Below are 26,823 nucleotides of genomic sequence, written 5' to 3' on the forward strand. Positions count from 1 at the left end.
CTCAATCAACGTGTTGCACCCTGAGCTGCCCGTTGCAGGGTTACAGCTTGACATTGAAGTGAACGGCACTTCCAGCAGTGCCTCAACTCCACAGTTGTGCAACCCAGGAGGGGTAATGAGTTCAAAAATCCCAGTGGAACGCTCTCTCCCAAAAGGCTGTGGGTGGGGGGGTGGGGCGGCAGGTGAAATTTTCAAGACTGAGGTCGACAGATTTTTATTAAGTGATGTTATCCAGGGAGAAAAGGCGGGCAGATGGAGTTGAGGTACAGACTGGCCACGATTGAATGGAATGTCGCGACAGGCTCGAGGGGCTGAATGGCCTCCTCCTGTTCCGATGTTGCATCATGGCGAGTTGGGAAATTGAATTCAGTGAATCCGGTAATTTGCCAGCTGGCACCAGAATACCAATGGCCATGAAAAGCTGCCGGCAAAGCCCAACTGGTCCATCGAGGAAGGGGACCTGCCACCCCGAGCTGCTCTGGCCTACACGTGACTCCAGTCCCAGACGATGGGCTTGACTTATTGCTCGCTGAAATGTAGTTGGTGGTAGAAACAATTGCTGCAAAAACTAACGTGATAGTGGGGCCACCACCGCCGCAGATACTGCAGCAGTTCAAGAAGGCCCAACACCATCACCTCGGGGCAATCAGGTAACATTCGCGCCACACAAGTACCAGGCAATGACTTATCTCCAACAAGCGAGAGTCTAACCACCTCCCCTTGACATTCCACAGCATTACCATCGCCGAATCCCCCACCATCAACATCCTGGGGGTCACCGTTGACCAGAAACTTAACTTGACCAGCCACATAAATACTGTGGCAACAAGAGTAGGTCAGAGGCTAGGTATTCTGCGGCAAGTGTCTCACCTCCTGACTCCCCAAAGCCTTTCCACCATCTACAAGACACAAGTCAGGAGTGTGATGGAATACTCTCCACTTGCCTGGATGAGTGCAGCTCCAACAACACTCAAGAAGCTCGACACCATCCAGGACAAAGCAGCCCGCTTGATTGGCACCCCATCCACCACCTTAAACATTCACTCCCTCCACACCGTGGCTGCAGTGTGTACCATCTACAAGATGCACTGCAGCAACTCGCCAAGGCTTCTTCGGCAGCACCTCCCAAACCCACGACCTCTTCCACCTAGAAGGACAAGGGCAGCAGGCGCATGGGAACACCACCACCTCCAAGTTCCCCTCCAAGTCACACACCATCCTGACTTGGAAGTATATCGGCCGATCCTTCATCGTCGCTGGGTCAAAATCAACAGCACTGTGGGAGTACCTTCACCACACGGAGTGCAGCGGTTCAAGAAGGTGGCTCACCACCACCTTCTCAAGGGCAACTAGGGATGGGCAATAAATGCTGGCCTTGCCAACGATGCCCACATCCCATAAACGAATAAAAAAAATCAGAGAGGGACAACGAGTGGGGTCCTTGCGAGCGACGCCCACCCTAAACAAAAAAAGCCTTTGTTGGTTCATTAAATGTACATCGATGTTGCAGACGCTATTCATGAGGGGTGAAAACTAACCTGGTTCCGGGGTAAAGGGGAGGGCGATGAATCTTCGCTCTTGGCGATGAATTGAGATCCTTTGCCAGTTCGATGTCTCGGTCTTTGCTCCTCACTGTGTCCTTTACAGGTGAAGAAGCTGGTTTACGTTTACCTGGTTCGATATGCGGAGGAGCAGCAGGATCTGGCCTTGCTTTCCATCAGCACCTTCCAGAGAGGATTAAAGGTCATTATTTCTAATGATTCCAGCGATTGTTATTTGAAGTTGCCAGGGACTGCCTGTCTCTCTTTTGTTAAACAGCCAGGGGCAGGTGTCGGGAGTTATTTATATTGATTTACTCAAAGCAGTAATGGTCCCAAGGAAGACGCACCAGAATAATAGAGAATCTAGTAGCTGGGGGGGATATTGACCTGGGAGTAATCATTGCGCTGTCACTGTGTTGCATGCTTTATAGGTATTGGTCTGAACCAATTACAGTATCTACACCTTTCCTGCAGTTAGATTGCAAGTGTACTCTTTGCTTTTTGCCGTAACTCTAAAGAGAAGCCTCGCCGTTTTCAGTCTGCTCTTTCGTCACGATGCAAATGGCAGAATCAATCTCGAAAATGGGGAGAAGTAGAGCAGGAAAGGAGAAGTTGTATAAAGCTCTGGTTGGACCGCATTCGGTGCACTGCGTTCAGTTCTGGGCACCGCACCTCCGGAAGGATATATTGGCCTTGGAGGGGGGGGCAGCGCAGATTCACCAGAATGATATTGATGCTAAAAGGGTTAAATTACGAGGACAGGTTGCGTAGACTAGGCTTGTATTATCTCGAGTATAGAAGATTAAGGGGTGATCTAATTGACTTGTTTTATGATGATTGAAGGAGTTGGTAGGGTAGATAAAGAGAGAAATTATTTCCTATAGTGGGGGAGGCCAGAACAAGGGGGCATAACCTTAAAGTTAGAGCCAGGCCGATCAGGGGTGATGTCAGGAAGCACTTCTTCACACAAAGGCTAGTGGAAATCTGGAACTCTCTCCCCCAAAAAGCTGTGAAGGCTAAATCGATTGAAAATTTCAAATTGAGATTGATAGATTTTTGTTAGGCAAGGATATTAAGGAATATGGACCCAAGGTGGGTAAATGGAGTTAAGATACAGATCAGCCATGATCTAATTGAATAGCGGAACAGGCTCGAGGGGCTGAATGGCCTCCTCCTGTTGCTAGGAATGGTGATTTTATATGTTGGAGGTAACTTCGAAGGGAAGAAGTGCTGAAGTGATGTCCTAGGGAGAATGAAATGGTCTGGCTTGAAGGGACAAGCCATGCGTAGCTTGAAGAGGTAAGGGTAGCGATCTGTTACCGACCCTCCTGCCCCAGCCAGGATAAGGAGGAAGACAACATTGACTATGACCAAATTAAAAAGGTTTGATCCTGACAATAATGTGATCATCACTGGTGACTTCAGTCAACCTAACAGAAAGTGGGAATTCCCAATGGAAGTGGAGTGTGGGAATCGGAATCCGTACATGCTTTTGATCCAATGCATTAAGGACTCAACTAGGAATAACGTAAACTTGGCTGGTTTCCCTGAGCTTCAGGACAGCATTTATAACCTTTGGGAACTAATGAAGATAATGAGATGATCTGGAAATCAGCACAGGCGAGGATGAAGATTAAAAATGTACGAAGGGAAGAAATTAAGTGAGAGGTAGCACTGAAGGGCATCTCAGCTAAGGAAAAATGGAACACATTTACTTAAAATGGATGAGGGTTTTGGCCAGTGTCGAGGTGAGGTAGAGGTGGCAGCAAGTCATGTTGCGGAGGTGGAAGTAAGCAGTTTAGGATGGGATGTGGGATTTGGATCTCGGCTCTGGGTCGAACAGGAATCTAAGGTTTCACGTGGGTTGATGCAACCCGATTGACCAACAAGGGGGAACGGAGTCGGCAGCAAGGGAGCGGAGTTTATGGCATGGGTCGAAAATGATGACTTTAGTCTTTCCGATGTTCAGTTGGAGTCAATGCTAACCCGTCCATGTCTTAATGTCAGGCGGGTAGTCCGACGGTACAGAGGTGGTCGTAGGGTCAACGGAAGTGGTACAGCGGGAGAACTGAATGTCGTCAGCATATATATGGAAGCTCACCTCGCCCCTTTGACTGATGTCACTGCGGGGCAGTATCTGAGTTAGGAAGAGGAGGAGCGATGGATAGATCACCTGGGGAGCACCAGAGGTGACCTATGCAAGGGCTGAAAGAGAAGCCATTGCGGGAGATGTTCTGGCTGCATTGGGGCAGTTAGGAGTGTAACTGGGCAAGGGCAGTCTGATGAAGTGGACCGTCAGAGGAGAGGTGATGAGGAAGATCCATGTCAAACTCTAAAGGGTTCTTGAGGGGGTCGTAGAGGGATGATGCATCCTGGTCACAGAGGGTGTCATTTGATTTTAGCCTGGGCAGTTTCAATTCATGGTTTTAATGGGAAGGTGGAATTCTGGAATTGAAACCCCCAAAATCCCAGAATCCCATGTAATGAAAAAGGGAATTTGATTATTCTGTCACTATAAATCAATGGCCCTGCCCATGTCCCATTGATATCACCACAGTTCTATCGGTAGGGGAGGGGGGCGCCCCGCGGGCTCACAATTTTCCAATTAAAGTTGGATATTCAGTGTTTGAGGAATTGGTGCAATATTAAAACCCATACTGGCCATAACTCTGCCATGGCCTCATTGCCTCCTAAATGTTATGATTTAGGTCCCAGCACAGGACAATTTGATGACAAATGAATCGTCAGTGAGTTGTTGGTCGGTTCCTCTGTATAAATGGGCACAGTTGTGTGGTTGACACTTTTAAAGTGCGGCCAATAACCGAGCTGTTGAAGTCGTGAAACGATACCAATTGCTGCAGCTCTTTAATGATTGCTGCAGCTCTTTAATGATTGCTGCAGCTCTTTAATGCCTGCTGCAGCTCTTTAATGATTGCTGCAGCTCTTTAATGCCTGCTGCACTGAACAGCAACAAAGGGCTCAACAACTTGCATTTATATAGCGCATTAAATGTAATAAAACTTCCGACGGTGCTTCACAGGAGTGTAATCAGACCAAATCAACACCGAGCCACCGAAAGAGATTTTAGGACAGGTGACCAAAAGCTTGGCCAAAGGGGTAGGTTTTAAGAAATGGTCTTAAAGGAAGAGAGAGAGGCGGAGAGGTTTAGGGAGGGAATTCCAGAGCTTGGGGCCTAGACGGCTGAAGGCGCGGCTGCCAATGGTGGGGTGAAGGAAGGGGGAGGGAAGGACTAGCGGCCAGAGTTGGAGGAACGCAGGGATGTAAGGCTGGATGCGGTTACGGAGATTGGAGGGGGGTGGAGCGGCCGTCAATCAAAAGTAGGACAGATTGAATTTACGGCACTTTGAAACTTTTACATCGAGCGGAATGGACTGGACCGAGTCACAGATGAACTCTCAGCTGAACTCTCTGGGGGTTTTTTTCCCCTTCTGTTTCCAGGACCCGAATCAGCTGATTCGAGCCAGCGCGCTCCGCGTCCTCTCCAGCATCCGCGTCACCATCATTGTCCCCATTATGATGCTGGCGATAAAGGAGGCTGCGTCTGACATGTCTCCCTACGTCCGGAAGACAGCAGCACACGCCATTCCAAAGCTGTACAGGTACCACTACTTTCATATGACGGGGAGAAGCTTATAACGGGATGTCTAGTTTGGCCATCCGTTCGACGGCCTCCTGAGATGCCGAGCGGAGAAATGAGGCGCCTCCCGCAACAGATCTCAGCTGGCGGGTTGATGCGATGTGTTTCACGGGCTGGGGACCTCATGGCCACACTCACACTTCGGGTCCTCCCCTCATCTTCCACTGGTGGAGCAGGTGGCCGCACCGTCCACGCCCTGCGCGGATTGGGTTGAGCGCCGTCCACTGTCTCCGAGGGAGGTCGAAGCCGGGGACCCTCTGCTGTTGGCTCAGTGATTGAGGTGCTGGGTCTTTATATTGCGCGCGTCCCACGATTCCCTCCATCTGGTAAAGCTTCACCTGTGACCTCTCGCTGGGAATTTTCTTTGTGTCCTTTTTTTTAAAAGCTTTTCAGTAAATAGGAGACCCCACGAAGTATGCTAAATCTTAGGGTTCTGGCTGCCTCACTAGAAATCGAGAGTAGCTAGGATTTGAAGGAACCGGCCTCATTATAGATACGTTAGTGCAGCTTATAGGATACGGGAATGCTCAGAGACCCCGGAGGCGCTAACCAACCGAATTTTTCCCCCTTAAACTTCAACAAGAAAAAGAAAGACTTGCATTTGTATAGCGCCTCAGAATGTCCCAAAGTGTTTTACAGCCAATGAAGTACTTTTTTTTTTGAAGTGGAGTCACTGTTGTAATGTAGGAAACGTGACAGCCAATTTGCACATAGCAAGCTCCCGCAAAGAGCAATGTGATAAATGACCAGGTACAGTAATCTGTTTTTTAGTTATGTTGATTGAGGGATTAATATTGGCCAGGACACCGGGGATAACTCCCCCTGCTCTTCTTCGAAATAGTGCCATGGGATCTTTCACATCCAGCTGAGAGAGCAGACGGGGCCTCGGTTTAACGTCTCGTCCGAAAGACACCACATCCGGCAGTGCAGCACTCCCTCAGCACTGCACTGGGAGTGTCAGCCTGGCTTTTTGTGCTCAAGTCTCTGGAGTGGGATAACTCAAACCAAAGTGTTTTATATTTTAATCTGAAAGACCAAGAGGAAGCAGCCTTGAGTGGAGAGATTGTTGTTTATTCTCGGGCTGCGGGTAACATTGGCAAGGCCACATTTATTGCCCATCCCGAGCTGCCCCAAGAAGAGGCAAAATTTATAACGGAGTGACTTGCTGGGCCACTTTGGAAGGCATTCAGAGTCAACCACGCGATGTGGGACTGGAGCCACATGGAGGCCAGACCAGGTGGGAATGGAAGATTCCTTTCCCTAAAGGGCATTCGTGAACCGGTTGGGTTTTTACCACATTTCCTGGTGCCGGCTCACAAATCACCAGATCTATTAAATTCAATTTCACAAATTGCCACTGTGAGATCTGAATTGAAGATCACTGAGTTCCTCGTCTAGTCCAGTGGTAGAACCACCACACTATCCCTACCCGGGGCCAGTTGTTGCGTGTCTCCACACTGGGAGCGGGAAGCTTCACTCAGCACCAGTGAGCTTCAGAAAGCAATGGGCGTGCTGCCGGTGATGTGCCGATACTTGTTGGCACTGGGCGGGATTCCACGCTGGCATGTATCGCAGAGTTACCCCCATCTCCTCATTCACCTATTTCTTCAGGTGCTTTGCGGGACTTTCACCACCAGCGCTTGTCGCAAGGACCTTCCACTTTTTTTTCCTTTTTGTTTCGCTCGCCCAGTTGAACAGAGGAAGCGCCAAAGGATTATTTCCAGGCGCCTCTTGTTTTGTGCCGAGTTGACGCTGACCTCTTGCTTCTCTCTCTCTCTTTCTTGTTTCAGTTTGGACCAAGATCAGAAGGACCAGCTGATCGAGGTGATTGAGAAGCTGCTGGCCGACAAAACAACGGTAAGGAGGCAGTGCCGAGAGGGCCAGGGCCTTGTGGAAGAACAAGAACCTTGTTGGTATTTGGTTATTCAGAGCTGTGTTATTCTGCTGAGGGAGAATTGTCAACCTGGACAAAACTTACAGCCATCTGCCCTTCTGACAGAATGTACAACCTTCATAGTCTCCTTTAACATTCACTGTCCCCACATCTGGAGTCCGTAACATTCACTGTATCCACATCTGGAGTCCGTAACATTCACTGTATCCACATCTGGAGTCCGTAACATTCACTGTCTCCACATCTGGAGTCAGTAGCATTCACTGTCCCCACTTCTGGAGTCCGTAACATTCACTGTATCCACATCTGGAGTCAGTAACATTCACTGTATCCACATCTGGAGTCCGTAACATTCACTGTATCCACATCTGGAGTCCGTAACATTCACTGTCTCCACATCTGGAGTCCGTAACATTCACTGTATCCACATCTGGAGTCAGTAACATTCACTGTCCCCACATCTGGAGTCAGTAACATTCACTGTATCCACATCTGGAGTCAGTAGCATTCCCTGTATCTACATCTGGAGTTACTTCCCCTGTAAAATTCACTGTCCTTGAAATACATTTAATTGAATACCTCCTACCCATCTGCTTCAGTGACCTTCCCTTGGTATCTTATTCCATAGCTCTGTTACCCCATGAACTCAGCATGGCAAGTCGAGAATTTTGAATTCCGTTTAAAAATTCTGGAAATAAAAAGCTGGTCTCAGTAAAAGTGACCATGACACTGTCGGATTGTCGTTAGAAACCCAACTGCTTCGCTAATGTCCCTTAGGGACGGAAACCTGCCGTCCTTACCCGGTCTGCCCCATATGTGACTCCAGACCCACAGCAATGTGGTTGACGCTTAACAGCCTTCTGAAGTGACCTCAGAAAGCCACTCAGTTGAATCAATCTTTCTCCGGGCAACTAGGGATGGGCAATAAATGCTGGCCTTGCCAGCGACGTCCGCATTACAAGGATTAAAATTGTTCGCTAATGCTCTACTGCCTTGTTAAGTAACCGCCTTTCTCCTCTGCTTCACAACACTTCCTTTACCTGCTGTTATCTTTAGCAAGAGGACCCGCCACCCCTGTTTTATTACCCCACACTTATTTCCTTACACAAGCACTTTACATATCAGAAGACAAGCTAGGCTTTAAATTATTTAAATGAAGAGAGACTGCAGAATACTGTGGTACAGCGGGATCTGGGGGTCCTCGTACAAGAAACACAAAAAGTTAGCATGCAGGTACAGCAAGTAATTTGGAAGGCAAATGGAATGTTGGCCTTTATTGCAAAGGGGATGGGGTATAAAAGTAGGGAAGTCTTGCTACAACTGTACAGGGCGTTGGTGAGACCACACCTGGAGTACTGCACACAGTTTTGGTCAACTTATTTAAGGAGGGATATACTTGCATTGGAGGCAGTTCAGCGAAGGTTCACGAGGTTGATTCCTGAGATGAAGGGGTTGTCATATGAGGAAAGGTTGAGCAGGTTGGGCCTATACTCATTGGAGTTTAGAAGACTGAGAGGTGATCTTATTGAAACATATAAGATTCTGAGGGGGCTCGACAGGGTAGACGCAGGGAGGATGTTTCCCCTCGTGGGGAAATCTAGAACTCGGGGGTGCAGTTTCAGGATAAGACGGAGATGAGGAGGAATTTCTTCTCTGAGGGTCGTGAATCTTTGGAATTCTTTACCCCAGAGAGCTCTGGAGGCGGAGTCAGTGAATATATTCAAGGTGGAGATAGACAGATATTTGAGCTACAGGGGAGTCAGGGGTTATGGGGAGAGAGCGGGAAAGTGGAGTTGAGGCCAAGATCAGATCAGCCATGATCTTATTGAATGGCGGAGCAGGCTCGAGGGGCCAAATGGCCGACTCCTGCTCCTAATTCTTATGATTTCCTCGCGACACTTCAATGTCATCCTGTTTCTAATCGGGAAAGCCTGTTGCTTTAAGATACTGTTAAGCTTTTAACTCCCCAAGATGTCCAACATACATCCCTCCAGGATGTCTAACATGCCTCTCTTTTGTCTGTCTGTCTGTAGCTGGTTGCAGGGAGTGTGGTGATGGCTTTCGAAGAAGTCTGCCCCGAACGGATCGATCTGATTCACAAGAACTATCGCAAGCTGTGCAACCTTCTTATTGACGTGGAGGAGTGGGGGCAGGTGGTCATCATCAATATGCTCACACGATACGCTCGGACGCAGTTCCTCAACCCCAACCATAGCGTAAGTGCTGCACCTCCCCTGTATAATGCATTAGTGCCTCGCACAGCTCCCCTGTATAATACATTCGTGCCTCGCACAGCTCCCCTGTATAATGCATTAGTGCCTCGCACAGCTCCCCTGTATAATGCATTCGTTCACCAGTAACGGTGCCATTTGTTTCCCCCCCCGTTCACTGTGGACAGGAGTCTCTACTGGAGGAAAACCCGGAGAAAGCCTTTTACGGCTCTGACGAGGAAGAATCCAAACAGGAGGAACTGGACACGGCAGCGCTTCCAAAACGGAAACCGTACGTGATGGACCCTGACCACCGCCTGCTCCTTCGCAACACCAAACCCCTTCTACAGAGCAGGAACGCCGCAGTAAGCTGTAACCCTCGCTGTGACAGCGCCCCATATCTGGGGGGGGGGGGGAATGTGGCCTCAATGTGGACCAGTGACAGGACGCTGCAAACTTAGCACGGGCCTGACAGAAACACTCGTCCTCTTGTAGTTTGAGCTCATCTCAAGGACTGAGCTTGATTAACTGAGAGATCTTAGCTACAAGGACAGGCTGGAGAAGCTGGATTTATTTTCATTGGAGCAAAGGAGGTTGAGGGGTGATTTGATAGAGGTGTACAAGATTAGGACGGGTTCGGATAGGCTAGACGGGGAAAGGCTGTTCCCATTAGTTGATGGTACAAGGACTAGGAGACACAGATTTAAGGTTTTGGGCAAGAGATACAGGGGGGACGTGAGGAAAAACATTTTTACGCAGCGAGTGGTGAGGACCTGGAACTCGCTGCCGACGGAAGTGGTGGAAGCGGAGACACTCAATGTTTTCAAGGGGAGACTGGATAGGCACTTGAGGGAAATAAACTTGCAGGGCAACGGGGATAGAGCGGGGGAATGGGACTGACTGGATTGTTCTACAGAGAGCCGGCACGGACTCGATGGGCCGAATGGCCTCCTTCTGTGACTCTATGACATCAGATTTTGTAATGAGGCCCCGTTACCCTGAGCGATATACTATCCCACATCTCTGGCTCCGGGACGGTCCCCAATCTTCCTTCACAAGGTATCTCTTCTCCCATTTCCATAACAAACTCTCTCTCTCTCGCTCTCACTCTTTTTTTAATGTAACTTTTGATTGAAGTTTTTAATCAACGAGCTTAGTAGAATCAACACAATTTGTTTTTGTACCAGTTTTGCACAAGCACATGTCCCTTAAAAACAGAATCTCCGTCCCCCTCCTTTCTCGTCCCCCTCCTTTCTCCGTCCCCCTCCTTTCTCCATCCCCCTCCTTTCTCCATCCCCCTCCTTTCTCGTCCCCCTCCTTTCCTATCTGACTCTATCCCATCTGACTGCATCGTATTCAGAGGATCCTCAGTGTAAATCCCGGACTGCTCTCACAGCCAGTAGCTCCAGCAGCAAAATATTGGTCTCCGTTCGGATGCTCTTGAGACTCTCAATCCCAACCGGAAGCAGCATCGGAACCGGGCGACTGTGTATCCCACGGTGACGGAGATTTCCACTTGGAGGGGGGGCGGCGGCGGGATTGAATCTTGGTTATTGCACATCATAATGGTGAAGATGTCTGACTGGGGGAAGGAGGGAGATCCATTAGCCTGTGGAACCCTCAGTGACTGGGTGAAGGGGTGGAGGGAGATCCATTAGCCTGTGGACCCCCTCAGTGACTGGGTGAGGGGGTGGTGGGAGATCCATTAGCCTGTGGACCCCCTCAGTGACTGGGTGAGGGGGTGGTGGGAGATCCATTAGCCTGTGGAACCCTCAGTGACTGGGTGAGGGGGTGGTGGGAGATCCATTAGCCTGTAGACCCCTCAGTGACTGGGGGGTGAGGAGATCCATTATCCTATGGATCCCTCGGTAACTGGGTGGGATGGTGGTGGGAGATCCATTAGCCTGTGGACCCCTCTCATGGCCGAGTCTCCATTTCAGCTGTTGGGAGGAGGAATGTCCTATTGCAGGAGGGGTGGGGGGGAAGCACCCTCACAGGGGTGGGGGTTGGGGGGAAAGGTAGAGAGAATGGGGAGGAAATATCAGCCGGGAGTCCTGTTGTACTTAGAAAAGCATTGACTGCAGTGCAAGCTAAAGGGGATACAATGAGCAAATACGTGCTTTGCTCCTTTCCACCCCTACAGCACCTCACGCCATTGCCTGCACGCGCCTCGGTCCAGTTGTCGGCCTCTACACGTGTTCCCTTGCTCGATGCTGACGCCTCCCTTTTGTCTCTTTGCCCCTTAGGTGGTGATGGCCGTGGCCCAGCTCTACTTCCACCTTGCGCCCAAGGCGGAGGTCGGTGTCATAGCCAAGGCCCTCGTGCGCCTGCTCCGCAGCCACAGGTAAGGGGCGCCTCCCCTGCAAGCATCAATGGCTCAGAATGTCTGTCGGCGGGGCCGCTCCAGAGTTCCCCCGCGAGCACGGGCTTCCTCCGATCCTGAGTGGGATTACCAGCGGCCAGCTCCATTCCTCCGGAATGGTTTGGGCTTCCGCCAAGACGCTGGGATAAGTGTCCATCTTTCGTTCTGCACTCACCAGGGCTTGAGGTGGGACACTGGGGATGATGAAAGCAGTGATCTATAAACAATCCACGTTTGATTCTTCCAGTCCCATTTTTCGTGGCAAGTGGCCTGTTTCCTGGCGACCAGCCCCTGCTATCTTTGCTCTTACTGCCGAGATTTGCAAGGTTAGACTGGGTGACTTCAGAGCTGGTGTTCTGATTTAACTTGTTTAAAAATCCATACATATAAGAGAGTCCACTAATAAATCCAATAAGGAATTCAGGAGAAACTTCTTTGAAGAAAAAGTGAAAGAAATTGCATTTATATAGTGCAGCCTCGGGATGTCCCAAAGTGATTTACAGCCAATGAAGTACTTTTTGAAGTCTCTGTTGTAATGTGGGAAAAGCGGCAGCCAATTTGCACACAGCAAGATTCCACAGCCATGTGATAAGGACCAGATAATCTGTTTTTCAGTGTTGTTGGTTCAAGTCCCACTCCAGGGACTTGAGCACATAAAGCTAGGCTGACCCTCCAGTGCAGTACTGAGGGAGCGCCGCACTGTCGGAGGTGCCGTCTTTCGGATGAGACGTTAAACCGAGGCCCTGTCTGCCCTCTCAGGTGGACGTAAAAGATCCCACGGCACTATTAAGAGCAGGGGAGTTCTCCCCGGTGTCCTGGGGCCAATATTTATCCCTCAACCAACATAACAAAAACAGATTATCTGGTCATTATCACATTGCTGGTTGTGGGAGCTTGCTGTGTTCAGATTGACTGCTGCGTTTCCCACATTACAACAGTGACTCCACTTCAAAAGTACTTAATTGGCTGTAAAGCGCTTTGGGACGTCCGGTGGTCATGAAAGGTGCTATATAAATTCAAGTCTTTTTTTAAATATAAGATAGTTCACTAATAAATCCAATAAGGAATTCAGGAGAAACGTCTTTAAAGAAAAAGAGAAAGAAATTGCATTAAAGTACTTTTGGAGTGTAGTCACTGTTGTAATGTAGGAAACGCGGCAGCCAAGATGTGCACAGCAAGCTCCCACAAACAGCCATGTGATCATGACCAGATAATCTGTTTTTCAGTGATGTTGGTTGAGGGATAAATATTGGCCAGGAGACCGGGGAAAATCCCCCTACTCCTCTTCACATAGTGCCACGGGATCCTTTACGTCCACCTGAGAGAGCAGACGGGGCCTCGGTTTAACGTCTCATCCGAAACACCCGCCTGTGTCCGTGCATTCCCAGTGCCTCAAAACCGATCGCAAACTGGCGCAGGTGTTACCAGGCCCCCTTCCCACGATATTCGAGCAGAGTTTGGCTGGGGTTTGACGGGATGGGTTACCGGTCTCCAGTGCGTTGAGTTACTGCTCATTCTCTCTCTCTCTCTCTCTCTCTCTCCTCGCAGCGAGGTGCAGTTTGTCGTGCTGCAGAATGTCGCCTCCATGTCGATCAAACGGAGGGTGAGTCACTGTTCCTGCTTCTCCCAGCTCCTTCAGTAATTTGAAGCGTTCTTGCGCAGCAGAGCTTGTAAATCCTGCGTCACTTTGATGGGTTTATCTGCTGTTATTGATGCTATAGGCGTGCATGACGGGAGCCCATCTGCTCGCACATCTACAATAGCAAAATACTGCGGATGCTGGAAATCCGAAATAACAACAGAAAACGCTGGGAAAAACTCAGCAGGCCAGGCAACATCCCTGGAGAGAGAAACAGAGTCAATGTTTCAGGTCGAAACCCTTCAGTTCTGAAGAAGGATTTCGACCTGAAACATTGACTCTGTTTCTCTCTCCAGGGATGTTGCCTGGCCTGCTGAGTGTTTCCAGCGTTTTCTGTTGTTGCTCGCACACCTAGTCTGACTGACAACTTCAGGACATCACCAGAGACTGCAGCGAAGTAGGCAGTGCTGGAAGTGGAGCTGGTTTTATTTGGTCCCCTGCTTGTATATTGGACTAGCATTGAGGCTGGAGAGCTGTAGCACTGAGGGCGGGCAACAACCATTGAGTAACAGCTCGAATAAACCGTCAGGAATGATGAGGACGGCTAATAGAATGTTATCGTTTATTGCGAGGGGAATTGAATACAAAAGTCGGGAGGTTATGCTTCAGTTATACAGGGCATTGGTGAGACCACATCGGGAGGACTGTGTACAGTATTGGTCTCCTTACTTAAGGAAGGATGTAGATGCGTTGGAAGCAGTTCAGAGAAGGTTTACTCGACTAATACCTGGAATGGGCGGGTTGTCTTATGAGGAAAGGTTGGACAGGCTAGGCTTGTATCTGCTGGAGTTTAGAAGAGTAAGAGGTGACTTGATTGAAATACAGGAAACTTTGGTTTATCCGGAGGTTAACTGTCCGGAATGCTCGATCCACCGGCAAAAATCAGGAGCCGTTTCGTTCGTTTTTTTTTCTTTTCGTTGCTTTTTTTTCACCAGTCAGGCTCTGCAAGGTCTCGCTGAAGCTGTTGCTAAGCTACAGAGATGCTTGCAAGGTACGGCCGACTGTTTAGAAGCTGTTGCTAAGCAACAGGGTTTGTTGCCAGATACGGAGCTCAAAATCTCCGTATGTTTCAACATTAGTGCTGGTTTGTCTGGCAGTTTTGATGGGACGGCAACAGCTCGGTCCCGTCGGTGCCGGATAGCACAAAGTTTCCTGTATACAAGATCCTGAGGGGTCTGGACAGGGTGGCTGTGGAGAGGATGTTTCCTCTTGTGGGAGAATCTAGAACTAGGGGTCACTGTTTAAAAATAAGGGGTCGCCCATTTAAGACAGAGATGAGGAGAATTTTTTTCTCAGAGGGTCGTGAGTCTTTGGAACTCTCTTCCTCAGAGGGCGGTGGAAGCAGAGTCTTCGAATATTTTTAAGGCAGAGGTAGATAGATTCTTGGTTAGCAAGGGGGTGAAAGGTTATCAGGGGTAGGCGGGAATGTGGAGTAATCGGATCAGCCATGATCTTATTGAATGGCGGAGCAGGCTCGAGGGGCCGAGTGGCCGACTCCTGCTCCTAATTCGTATGTTCGTATGTAATCACGAGCAACAAGGAGTAACTGTGAGGTCAGATGTTCACGAGTGGAGAGACTCGAGAAGCTGGGATTGTGCTCCTTAGAGCAGAGAAGGTGAAGGGAAGATTTAATAAGATGCTCAAAATTATGAGGGGTTTTGACAATAGGGAGACACTGTTTCCGCTGGCAGGAGGGTCGGTAACCAGAGGGCACAGATTTAAGATCATTGGCAAAAGAACCAGAGGGAAGATGAGGAGAAATTTTTTCTTGCAGCACTGACTGCAAGGGCGGTGGAAGCATTCCGAAGGGAATTGGATATATCTATATATATAAAGCGGCTCTTCTGTCTGTCTGTCCGCCTGGTCTCTATGCGTTTGGAAGTTACAGAGCGTACCGACGCGCGCGTCGCCTCAAAAGAAAGCTTGCGATTCCGGACCGGTTATAGGCCTATTTACGTTTCGGCCGGACAAAAATCCCGCCCGCGGTATCCCAAAAACGTTCAGCGTTCCGCTCTCATTAGCGACCGTCTGACGTCGAGGTCTTCCTACAGTTGAGTGTCGAGTGACTCGACCATTGACCAATCCTACGCTTCGGTGACCTGACCGGTCGACCAATCGGTGCGTGTGTGGGCGGGCCTTATCCTTCTGAACCGAGGTGAGTGGCCGCCATCTTGATTTTTCACGATTTTTTCCCCCACACTTTCTGTGTGTTAGGGAACTAAGGTAAATATTTGAATTATGTGTTAGGGAATTAATTAACAATTTATTTCAGTTTTATATTGTGTTTAGCAACCCCCCCCCCTCCTCCTCACCCTCGCGCAGGGGGGACTCGGTGCTGGTCTCCAGGCCCGCTGCAGGCAGGCCTGAAGCTCCAAAAAATTCTCTCTCTCTCTCTCTTCCCTCTCTCTCCTTCTCCTCTTCCCTCTCTCTCCTTCTCCTCTTCCCTCTCTCTCCTTCTCCTCTCCCCTCTCTCTCCTTCTCCTCTTCCCTCTCTGTCTCTCTCTACTTCCCCCTCTCAGGTTTGACGGTGTCGGGGCCCGAAGTGAGCCGCTCTAACGGCCGCCAGCCCGCGGGGTTTCCCTGCCTACTCCCCGCGGGCCGCCTCGCGCCGCTGGCAGTGACCGCGCATGCGCCGCCCGCCCGCGAGAGCCCGCTCTGGCTTTTTTTTTAAACGGCAACCACGCATGCGCACGGCCCGCCACCCCCGTGACATCAGCACGCATCAGTTTTAAAAAAATGAAGAGGCCGCCAGTTGCGCAGCCGCCTTGACGCCGGCACGCATGCGCACGGCCCCCGTGACGCCAGCACACAGCCTCGGGAGATCGCGGGGGGTGCGAGCCTCGGGAAATCGCGGGGGGGGGGGGGGGGGGGGGGGAGAGCCTCGGGAAATCGCGGGGGGGGGGGAGAGCCTCGGGAAATCGCGGGGGGGGGAGAGCCTCGGGAAATCGCGGGGGGGGGGAGAGCTTCTCTGTTCCTCCCCCCCCCCCCAGTCTCTCTCTGTTCCCCCCCCCCCCGTCTCTCTCTGTTCTCTGTTCCCCCCTCCCCCAGCCTCTCTCTGTTCCCCCCCCAGTCTCTCTCTGTTTCCCCCCCAGTCTCTCTCTGTTTCCCCCCCCCGAGTCTCTCTCTGTTTCCCCCCCCCCAGTCTCTCTCTGTCCCCCCCCCAGTCTCTCTCTGTTTCCCCCCCCCCAGTCTCTCTCTGTTTCCCCCCCCCCCCAGTCTCTCTCTGCCGCCCCCCCACCCCCCCAGTCGCTCTCTCTCTCTTCCAACAACAACATGCCCTCGAAAAAGCCTCGGCAACGCCGGGCTCACCCCAGCTAGTACTGTATACTTGAAAAGGAATAATTTGCAGGGCTCTGGGGAAAGAGCAGGGGAGTGAGACTAATTGGATAAAAGAAAGACTTGCATTTCTATAGCATCTTTCACGACCACCGGACGTCTCAAAGCACCTTACAGCCAATGAAATACTTTTGGAGTGTAGTAATGTGGGAAACGCGGCAGCCAATTTGCGCACAGCAAGCTCCCACAAACAGCAATGTGATAATAACCAGATAACCTGTTTTTGTGATGTTGATTGAGGGATAAATATTTGCCCAGGACACCGGGGAGAACTCCCCTGCTCTTCTTCGAACTAGTGCCATGGGATCTTTTACGTCCACCTGAGAGAGCAGACGGGGCCTCGATTTAACGTCTCATCTGAAAGACGGCACCTCCGACAGTGCGGCGCTCCCTCAGCACTGCACTGGGAGTGTCAGCCTAGATTTATGTGCTCAAGTCCCTGGAGTGGGACTTGAACCCACAACCTTCTGACTCAGAGGCGAGTGTGCTGCCCACTGAGCCACGGCTGACCCCTCGTTCAAAGAATGGTTGCTGCACGTATGATTCTACGAGGATCATGAGTAGCCAGCTAAACGTAGCAGCTAGAATTTTTTTTTTGGATTCATTCACAGGAGGTGGGCATTGCTGGCAAGGCCGGCATTTCTTGCCCGTTCCTACTTGCCCTTGAGAAGGTGGTGGTGAGCCGCCGCCTTGAACCGCTGCAGTCCGTGTGGTGATACTTCTTTGCAGCGGTTTGGTTGTTAAGAGTCAACCACATTGCTGTGGGTCTGGAGTCACATATAGGCCAGACCGGGTAAGGACGGCAGATTTCCTTCCCTAAAGGACATTCGATACGACAATCCGATAGTTTCATATTCCAGATTTATTTCGTTTTCTGAATTTAAATTCCCCAGTTGCCGTGGTGGGATTTCAACTCGTATCTCCAGATCATTAGTCCAGGCCTCTGGATTACTAGTTCAGTAACATAACCACTATGCTACCAGGCTGATACCTGGGATGGCAGGAATGATGTATGAGGAGAGATTGGGTCGATTGGGCTTATACTCACTGGAGTTTAGAAGAATGAGAGGGGATCTCATTGAAACTTATAAAATTCTAACAGGACTAGACAGACTAGATGCAGGAAGGATGTTCCCGATGGCGGGGGAGTCCAGAACCAGGGGTCACAGTCTAAGGATAAGGGGTAAGCCATTTAGGACAGAGATGAGGAGGAATTTCTTCACCCAGAGAGTGGTGAACCTGTGGAATTCTCTACCACAGAAGGCAGTAGAAGCCAATTCAGTAAATATATTCAAGAAGGGGTTGGATATATTTCTTAAGGCTAAAGGGATCAAGGGGTATGGGAAGAAGGCAGGGACAGGGTACTGAATTTGGATGATCAGCCATGATCTCATTAAATGGCGGAACAGGCTCGAGGGGCCGAATGGCCTGCTCCTGCTCCTATCTTCTATGTTTCTATGTCCCAAGGCGTTATCAGGCAAAACTTGACAGTGCCCAGGAGATCATGCTTCAATCCCTGGAGATTCCAGGACACTCCTGAAGGGTTGGTAACCCTGTGTGAGCCACGTTTACGCGACAATATCCGGCCTCCTTATCCAGGCAGTAGGATCAGAGAGGCCAGTCTCCCAGATTCCATCCTTAACAGGCAGCAGTATAAATTAGCAGAGCTGGACCGGTACGTAACTCCTCGAGGTATTGGATTGTCCATTGTATTGTGCCGCCTGCTTACTTACAGAAGGCAGCAGAAGCCAATTCAGTAAATATATTCAAGAAGGAGTTGGATATATTTCTTAAGGCTAAAGGGATCACGGGATATGGGGAGAAAGCAGGGACAGGGTACTGAATTTGGATGATCAGCCATGATCGCATTGAATGGTGGAGCAGGCTCGAAGGACCGAATAGCCTACTCCTGCTCCTATCTTCTATGTTTCTATATTCCCGGTTGTGAATTGGGAATTGTTAGAAACTGTGAGGATGAAGTACTGGTAATATGAGTGATGTGCCTCAATGAATCCGAGACTCAATGTTAACGGAGCAAAGCAAGGCTTTTATTAACTCAGAAAGTAATACACAGTGGAGAAGTGTCTCTCATCCAGAGATCTGCTGTACTGCCTGTGAGACACGCTGGGGCCTGCTTAAGTAGGGGCCAGGTATGGGCGGAGCCCTACACACAATACAATACAGGTAAGGAAATGAAACTGAAACTAAACTCCCCTGCTTGTCACAGTCACAGGCACAATCAAACACAGAGAATACAGAGTGCCTGATGAATGGCATATTTCATCACATTCACCCCTTCTACAGATTTAGTCTGTTCGGGGGTTTGATAGTCCTCTGTGACCGACGTAGCTGTTGTGGTGCCGCGGGTGTCGGCTGGGTGTCCCCGGTGGCCTCCTGGGTCTCTGCCGGGGGTGCCGCCAGGGTTGTTGAAGGGGTAGTTGGTGGGGGCACCGTTGGTCGATGTTCTTCCGGGGGTGATGAAAGGATAGTGGGTGGGTAAGAGTTGCTGTGATCGTTGTTGCTGTTGTTGTCGTGGTTGTTGTTGTTACCGGCTGGGGCGACGTCTTTTATGGACACGGTGTCCTCCCTTCCGTCGGCGTTCCGGACATACGCGTATTGGGGGTTGGCATGGAGTAGGTGCACTGACTCCACGAGAGGGTCCGTCTTGTGGCCCCTCACATGCCTTCATACAAATACCGGACCTGGGGTAGTAACCCATAATGGTCGATGTCTGGGTTTTATCAGCCATAGAGATGGTGCCCCGAGCAGGGACCACCGTTAGAGAGAGTTGTTGTGCTAGTTCAGGGTGGATAAAACTCTCCGTGCTTCCACTGTCAATTAAACATTTAACCCCGCACCCGTTTACCTCGATGTCCACCATTGATTTGGATAGCGGGTGCGGTCTGGTCTGGTCCACTGTGACCGATGCCACTGTAGGGCCCTGATCGAGACAAGATGGCGTCCACGCTGTCTGCTCACAAGATGGCGGACCCCACGAGGTCGGGCAAGATGGCGTCCAAGATGGCCGCTCCCACGGCGCACACGCGGCGGTGGCGGGTTTTCCAGCGGGGTTCCCTCTGCACACCTTCCCGAAGTGCCCCTTCTTACCGCACTTAAAGCAGGTGGTGCCTTTCGCCGGGCACAGGTTTCTGGTGTGCTTCGGCTGCCCGCAGAAGGGGCCCCGACGCGTCGCGGCTGTCGTAGGGCTTCTGGGGGGAGAGCGGGGCCCCGACGGTGTCGGGCTGCCGGGCGGGGAAGATGCCTTCCAAGATGGCGGCACCCTTGGTGCACACGTGGCGGCGTGGGCGGCGCGGGCTGAAGAGTAGGCGTCCGAGTTTCTCTGGGCCACATCCAGGGATCGCGCTGTGTCCACAGCCTGTTTCAGGTCCAATCCCGTTTTTTCCAGTAGTCTCTGCCGGATGTAAGTGGAGCTGAGGCCTGTGATAAAGGCATCACGAACAAGCTCGTCAGTGTACACTGCGGCTTTTACATCTTGGCACTTGCAGTCTTTGCCAAGCGTTTTCAGGGTGACTAGGAACTCATCCAGCGATTCCCCAGGTCGCTGTGTGCGAGTAGCGAGCAGATGCCTAGCGTACACCTCGTTCGTAGGCTGCTGGTAATGCGCCTTTAGGATGTCGCAGGCGGCCGGGTACGTGTCGGCGTCTTGGATGAGGGGGTAAACCCGGTGGCTTACCCAATTCCGCAGGATTCCGAGTTTCATACTTTCAGCGTCCGGAGTGTCTGTGATGGCTGCGGAATTGTCCAGGAAGAATTCCATACACTTAAACCAGTGTCCGAATCGTGCCGATGCGTCCGAATCATGCGGGTCCAAATCCAAACGTTCGGGTTTCAAGAGTTGATCCATTGCGTTGAAAATTGAGTTAATAAAATTGATGTGCCTCAATGAATCCGAGACTCAATGTTAACGGAGCAAAGCAAGGCTTTTATTAACTCAGAAAGTAATACACAGTGGAGAAGTGTCTCTCATCCAGAGATCTGCTGTACTGCCTGTGAGACACGCTGGGGCGTGCTTAAGTAGGGGCCAGGTATGGGCGGAGCCCTACACAATACAATACAGGTAAGGAAATGAAACTGAAACTAAACTCCCCTGTTTGTCACAGTCACAGGCACAATCAAACACAGAGAATACAGAGTGCCTGATGAATGGCATATTTCATCACAATGAGCAAGAGCAAGAATGCCAGAGGAAGAGCGAAGACTTGTTTTCATGGCTGGCCATGTACTGTGCGTTGCCATGGGTACCAATAAACAGCCAAATGCTTTATTGTTATTGGGCAGTGTCGTTATTAAAACCTCTTTGCCTTTTATTTCTCAGGGGATGTTTGAGCCCCATCTGAAGAGTTTCTACATCAGGTCCACAGACCCTACCCAGATTAAAGTGCTGAAGGTGGGTCAGAACTCACAGTTGCCGTTGCCTTTGATGTCTCTGTTAGAAGCTATAAAACCACTCCAACCTTGGTTTCCTCTTTCCTTGTCTTGTACAGTTGGAAGTCCTGACCAACCTGGCCAGTGAGACAAACATATCGACCATTCTCCGGGAGTTCCAGGTAAGGAGGGTCCAAGCACTCGTGTCACTGGTGTTCCTGTTCTGTGTACGGCAGGGTTTATTTAAGACCAGCTCACTACCCGTGGAGCAGTGATATCCCTCCGCTCCCTCTCACTCCCCGTGGAGCAGTGATATCCCTCCGCTCCCTCTCACTCCCCATGGAGCAGTGATATCCCTCCGCACTCTCTCACTCCCCGTGGAGCAGTGATATCCCTCCACACCCTCTCACTCCCCCTGGAGCAGTGATATCCCTCCACACCTATCTCACTCCCCCTGGAGCAGTGATATCCCTCCACACCCTCTCACTCCCCCTGGAGCAGTGATATCCCTCCGCTCCCTCTCACTCCCCGTGGAGCAGTGATATCCCTCCGCTCCCTCTCACTCCCCGTGGAGCAGTGATATCCCTCCGCACTCTCTCACTCCCCGTGGAGCAGTGATATCCCTCCACACCCTCTCACTCCCCCTGGAGCAGTGATATCCCTCCACACCCTCTCACTCCCCCTGGAGCAGTGATATCCCTCCACACCCTCTCACTCCCCCTGGAGCAGTGATATCCCTCAGCTCCCTCTCACTCCCCGTGGAGCAGTGATATCCCTCCACACCCTCTCACTCCCCGTGGAGCAGTGATATCCCTCCGCTCCCTCTCACTCCCCGTGGAGCAGTGATATCCCTCCGCTCCCTCTCACTCCCCGTGGAGCAGTGATATCCCTCCACTCCCTCTCATTCCCGTGGAGCAGTGATATCCCTCCGCACCCTCTCACTCCCCGTGGAGTAGTAAGATCCCTCCGCTCCCTCTCACTACCCGTGGAGCAGTGATATCCCTCCACACCCTCTCACTCCCCATGGAGCAGTGATATCCCTCTGCACCCTCTCACTCCCCGTGGAGTAGTGAGATCCCTCCGCACCCTCTCACTACCCCTGGAGCAGTGATATCCCTCCACATCCTCTCACTCCCCCTGGAGCAGTGATATCCCTCCGCACCATCTCACTCCCAGGGGAGCAGTGATATCCCTCCACTCCCTCTCACTCCCCATGGAGCAGTGATATCTCTCCGCACCCTCTCACTCCCAGGGGAGCAGTGATATCCCTCCACACCCTCTCACTCCCTGTGGAACAGTGATATCCCTCCGCTCCCTCTCACTCCCTGTGGAGCAGTGATATCCCTCCGCACCCTCTCACTCCCCATGGAGCAGTGATATCTCTCCGCACCCTCTCACTCCCAGGGGAGCAGTGATATCCCTCCACACCCTCTCACTCCCCATGGAGCAGTGATATCCCTCCGCTCCCTCTCACTCCCTGTGGAGCAGTGATATCCCTCCGCTCCCTCTCACTCCCCCAGAGCAGTGATATCCCTCCACACCCTCTCACTCCCCATGGAGCAGTGATATCCCTCCGCTCCCTCTCACTCCCTGTGGAGCAGTGATATCCCTCCGCTCCCTCTCACTCCCCCAGAGCAGTGATACCCCTCCGCTCCCTCTCACTCCCCGTGGAACAGTGATATCCCTCCGCTCCCTCTCACTCCCTGTGGAGCAGTGATATCCCTCCGCTCCCTCTCACTCCCCGTGGAACAGTGATATCCCTCCACTCCCTCTCACTCCCTGTGGAGCAGTGATATCCCTCCACTCCCTCTCACTCCCCGTGGAGCAGTGATATCCCTCCACACCCTCTCACTCCCCATGGAGCAGTGATATCCCTCCGCTCCCTCTCACTCCCTGTGGAGCAGTGATATCCCTCCGCTCCCTCTCACTCCCCGTGGAGCAGTGATATCCCTCTGCACCCTCTCACTCCCCGTGGAGTAGTGAGATCCCTCCGCACCCTCTCACTACCCCTGGAGCAGTGATATCCCTCCACATCCTCTCACTCCCGCTGGAGCAGTGATATCCCTCCGCACCATCTCACTCCCAGGGGAGCAGTGATATCCCTCCACTCCCTCTCACTCCCCATGGAGCAGTGATATCTCTCCGCACCCTCTCACTCCCAGGGGAGCAGTGATATCCCTCCACACCCTCTCACTCCCTGTGGAACAGTGATATCCCTCCGCTCCCTCTCACTCCCTGTGGAGCAGTGATATCCCTCCGCACCCTCTCACTCCCCATGGAGCAGTGATATCTCTCCGCACCCTCTCACTCCCAGGGGAGCAGTGATATCCCTCCACACCCTCTCACTCCCCATGGAGCAGTGATATCCCTCCGCTCCCTCTCACTCCCTGTGGAGCAGTGATATCCCTCCGCTCCCTCTCACTCCCCCAGAGCAGTGATACCCCTCCGCTCCCTCTCACTCCCCGTGGAACAGTGATATCCCTCCGCACCCTCTCACTCCCCGTGGGGCAGTGATATCCCTCCGCTCCGTCTCACTCCCTGTGGAGCAGTGATATCCCTCCGCTCCCTCTCACTCCCTGTGGAGCAGTGATATCCCTCCGCTCCCTCTCACTCCCCGTGGAACAGTGATATCCCTCCACTCCCTCTCACTCCCTGTGGAGCAGTGATACCCCTCCACTCCCTCTCACTCCCCGTGGAGCAGTGATATCCCTCCACATCCTCTCACTCCCCCTGGAGCAGTGATATCCCTCTGCAGCCTCTCACTCCCCATGGAGTAGTGAGATCCCTCCGCACCATCTCACTCCCTGTGGAGCAGTGATATCCCTCCACTCCCTCTCACTCCCCGTAGAGCAGTGATATCCCTCCGCTCCCTCTCACTCCCCGTAGAGCAGTGATATCCCTCCGCTCCCTCTCACTCCCCGTGGAACAGTGATATCCCTCCGCTCCCTATCACTCCCCATGGAGCAGTGATATCCCTCCGCTCCCTCTCACTCCCTGTGGAGCAGTGATATCCCTCCACTCCCTCTCACTCCCCGTGGAGCAGTGATATCCCTCCGCTCCCTATCACTCCCCATGGAGCAGTGATATCCCTCCGCACCCTCTCACTCCCCGTGGAGTAGTAAGATCCCTCCGCTCCCTCTCACTACCCGTGGAGCAGTGATATCCCTCTGCACCCTCTCACTCCATGTGGAGTAGTGAGATCCCTCCGCACCCTCTCACTACCCCTGGAGCAGTGATATCCCTCCACATCCTCTCACTCCCCCAGAGCAGTGATATCCCGCCACTCCCTCTCACTCCCCATGGAGCAGTGATATCCCTCCGCTCCCTCTCACTCCCTGTGGAGCAGTGATATCCCTCCACACCCTCTCACTCCCCCTGGAGCAGTGATATCCCTCCACTCCCTCTCACTCCCCCTGGAGCAGTGATATCCCTCCGCTCCCTCTCACTCCCCGTGGAGCAGTGATATCCCTCCACATCCTCTCACTCCCCATGGAGCAGTGATATCCCTCCGCTCCCTCTCACTCCCTGTGGAGCAGTGATATCCCTCCACTCCCTCTCACTCCCCGTGGAGCAGTGATATCCCTCTGCTCCCCCTCACTCCCTGTGGAGCAGTGATATCCCTCCACTCCCTCTCGCTCCCCCTGGAGCAGTGATATCCCTCCGCTCCCTCTCACTACCCCCGGAGCAGTGATATCCCTCCGCACCCTCTCACTCCTCGTGGAGTAGTAAGATCCCTCCGCTCCCTCTCACTACCCGTGGAGCAGTGATATCCCTCCACACCCTCTCACTACCCATGGAGCAGTGATATCCCTCTGCACCCTCTCACTCCCCGTGGAGTAGTGAGATCCCTCCGCACCCTCTCACTACCCCTGGAGCAGTGATATCCCTCTGCTCCCTCTCACTCCCTGTGGAGCAGTGATATCCCTCCACTCCCTCTCACTCCCCATGGAGCAGTGATATCCCGCCACTCCCTCTCACTCCCCCAGAGCAGTGATATCCCTCCGCTCCCTCTCACTCCCCGTGGAACAGTGATATCCCTCCACTCCCTCTCACTCCCCGTGGAACAGTGATATCCCTCCGCTCCCTCTCACTCCCCCTGGAGCAGTGATATCCCTCTGCAGCCTCCCACTCCCCATGGAGTAGTGAGATCCCTCCGCACCATCTCACTCCCAGGGGAGCAGTGATATCCCTCCACTCCCTCTCACTCCCTGTGGAGCAGTGATATCCCTCCGCTCCCTCTCACTCCCCGTAGAGCAGTGATATCCCTCCGCTCCCTCTCACTCCCCGTGGAACAGTGATATCCCTCCGCTCCCTCTCACTCCCCCTGGAGCAGTGATATCCCTCTGCAGCCTCTCACTCCCCATGGAGTAGTGAGATCCCTCCGCACCATCTCACTCCCAGGGGAGCAGTGATATCCCTCCACTCCCTCTCACTCCCTGTGGAGCAGTGATATCCCTCCACTCCCTCTCACTCCCCGTGGAACAGTGATATCCCTCCGCTCCCTCTCACTCCCCGTGGAACAGTGATATCCCTCCACTCCCTCTCACTCCCCGTGGAGCAGTGATATCCCTCCACTCCCCCTCACTCCCTGTGGAGCAGTGATATCCCTCCGCTCCCCCTCACTCCCTGTGGAGCAGTGATATCCCTCCACTCCAGCTCAGCTGACAGTCCAACACAAATTTGGCTAAACATCAAGTCCGGAGATTGGAAAAATGTCTTTACAGGCAGGGAGGTTAGAATGTGGAATTCCCTGACACAAACTGTTGTTGAAGAAGAGTCCATGAATTCTTTTAAAAGTGAATTTGATAGTTGCACAAAGTCTCTTTAAAGAGGATGGGATGCAAGTAGAAGAGTGGGATTAGACTGGGTGGGATATTAAAGGGTGAGGGGAGTGAGGGGGAGAGTGGGATTGGATAGGGTGGGATATTAAAGGGTCCGGGGAGTGAGCAGAGGAGTGGGATTAGACTCGGTGGGATAGTAAAGGGTGCGGGGAGTGAGGGGGAGAGTGGGATTAGACTGGGTGGGATAGTAAAGGGTGAGGGGGAGAGTGGGATTAGACTGGGTGGGATAGTAAAGGGTACGGGGAGTGAGGGGGAGAGTGGGATTAGACTGGGTGGGATAGTAAAGGGTGCGGGGAGTGAGGGGGAGAGTGGGATTAGACTGGGTGGGATAGTAAAGGGTACGGGGAGTGAGGGGGAGAGTGGGATTAGACTGGGTGGGATAGTAAAGGGTGCGGGGAGTGAGGGGGAGAGTGGGATTAGACTGGGTGGGATAGTAAAGGGTGCGGTGAGTGAGGGGGAGAGTGGGATTAGACTGGGTGGGATAGTAAAGGGTACGGGGAGTGAGGGGGAGAGTGGGATTAGACTGGGTGGGATATTAAAGGGTACGGGGAGTGAGGGGGAGCGTGGGATTAGACTGGGTGGGATATGAAAGGGTACGGGGAGTGAGGGGGAGCGTGGGATTAGACTGGGTGGGATATTAAAGGGTACGGGGAGTGAGGGGGAGAGTGGGATTAGACTGGGTGGGATATGAAAGGGTGCGGGGAGTGAGGGGGAGAGTGGGATTAGACTGGGTGGGATATTAAAGGGTACGGGGAGTGAGGGGGAGAGTGGGATTAGACTGGGTGGGATATTAAAGGGTACAGGGAGTGAGGGGGAGAGTGGGATTAGACTGGGTGGGATATGAAAGGGTGCGGGGAGTGAGGGGGAGAGTGGGATTAGACTGGGTGGGATATGAAAGGGTGCGGGGAGTGAGGGGAGAGTGGGATTAGACTGGGTGGGATAGTAAAGGGTACGGG

The 26,823-nt window shown here is 52.2% G+C and overlaps 1 protein-coding gene across 7 annotated transcripts in view; it reads left to right on the forward strand.

Annotated features, from left to right (window-relative positions):
- The window catches only part of ap3b2 (adaptor related protein complex 3 subunit beta 2), a 202,580-nt gene that overhangs the window by 104,247 nt on the left and 71,510 nt on the right, over positions 1-26,823 (forward strand). For all 7 annotated transcript variants that reach the window (XM_085972170.1, XM_085972168.1, XM_085972172.1 and 4 more), the window contains exons 4-12: positions 1,648-1,743; positions 5,001-5,161; positions 6,990-7,056; positions 9,127-9,309; positions 9,492-9,668; positions 11,550-11,647; positions 13,214-13,268; positions 20,977-21,048; positions 21,146-21,208. In XM_085972170.1, coding sequence (XP_085828296.1) covers positions 1,648-1,743; positions 5,001-5,161; positions 6,990-7,056; positions 9,127-9,309; positions 9,492-9,668; positions 11,550-11,647; positions 13,214-13,268; positions 20,977-21,048; positions 21,146-21,208 — 972 coding nt within the window. The remainder of the gene's footprint in view (positions 1-1,647; positions 1,744-5,000; positions 5,162-6,989; positions 7,057-9,126; positions 9,310-9,491; positions 9,669-11,549; positions 11,648-13,213; positions 13,269-20,976; positions 21,049-21,145; positions 21,209-26,823) is intronic.

This window comes from Somniosus microcephalus, chromosome 32, assembly GCF_052327205.1.
Source record: "Somniosus microcephalus isolate GS21.2 chromosome 32, FLI_Smic_1.0, whole genome shotgun sequence".
NCBI lineage: Eukaryota > Metazoa > Chordata > Chondrichthyes > Squaliformes > Somniosidae > Somniosus > Somniosus microcephalus.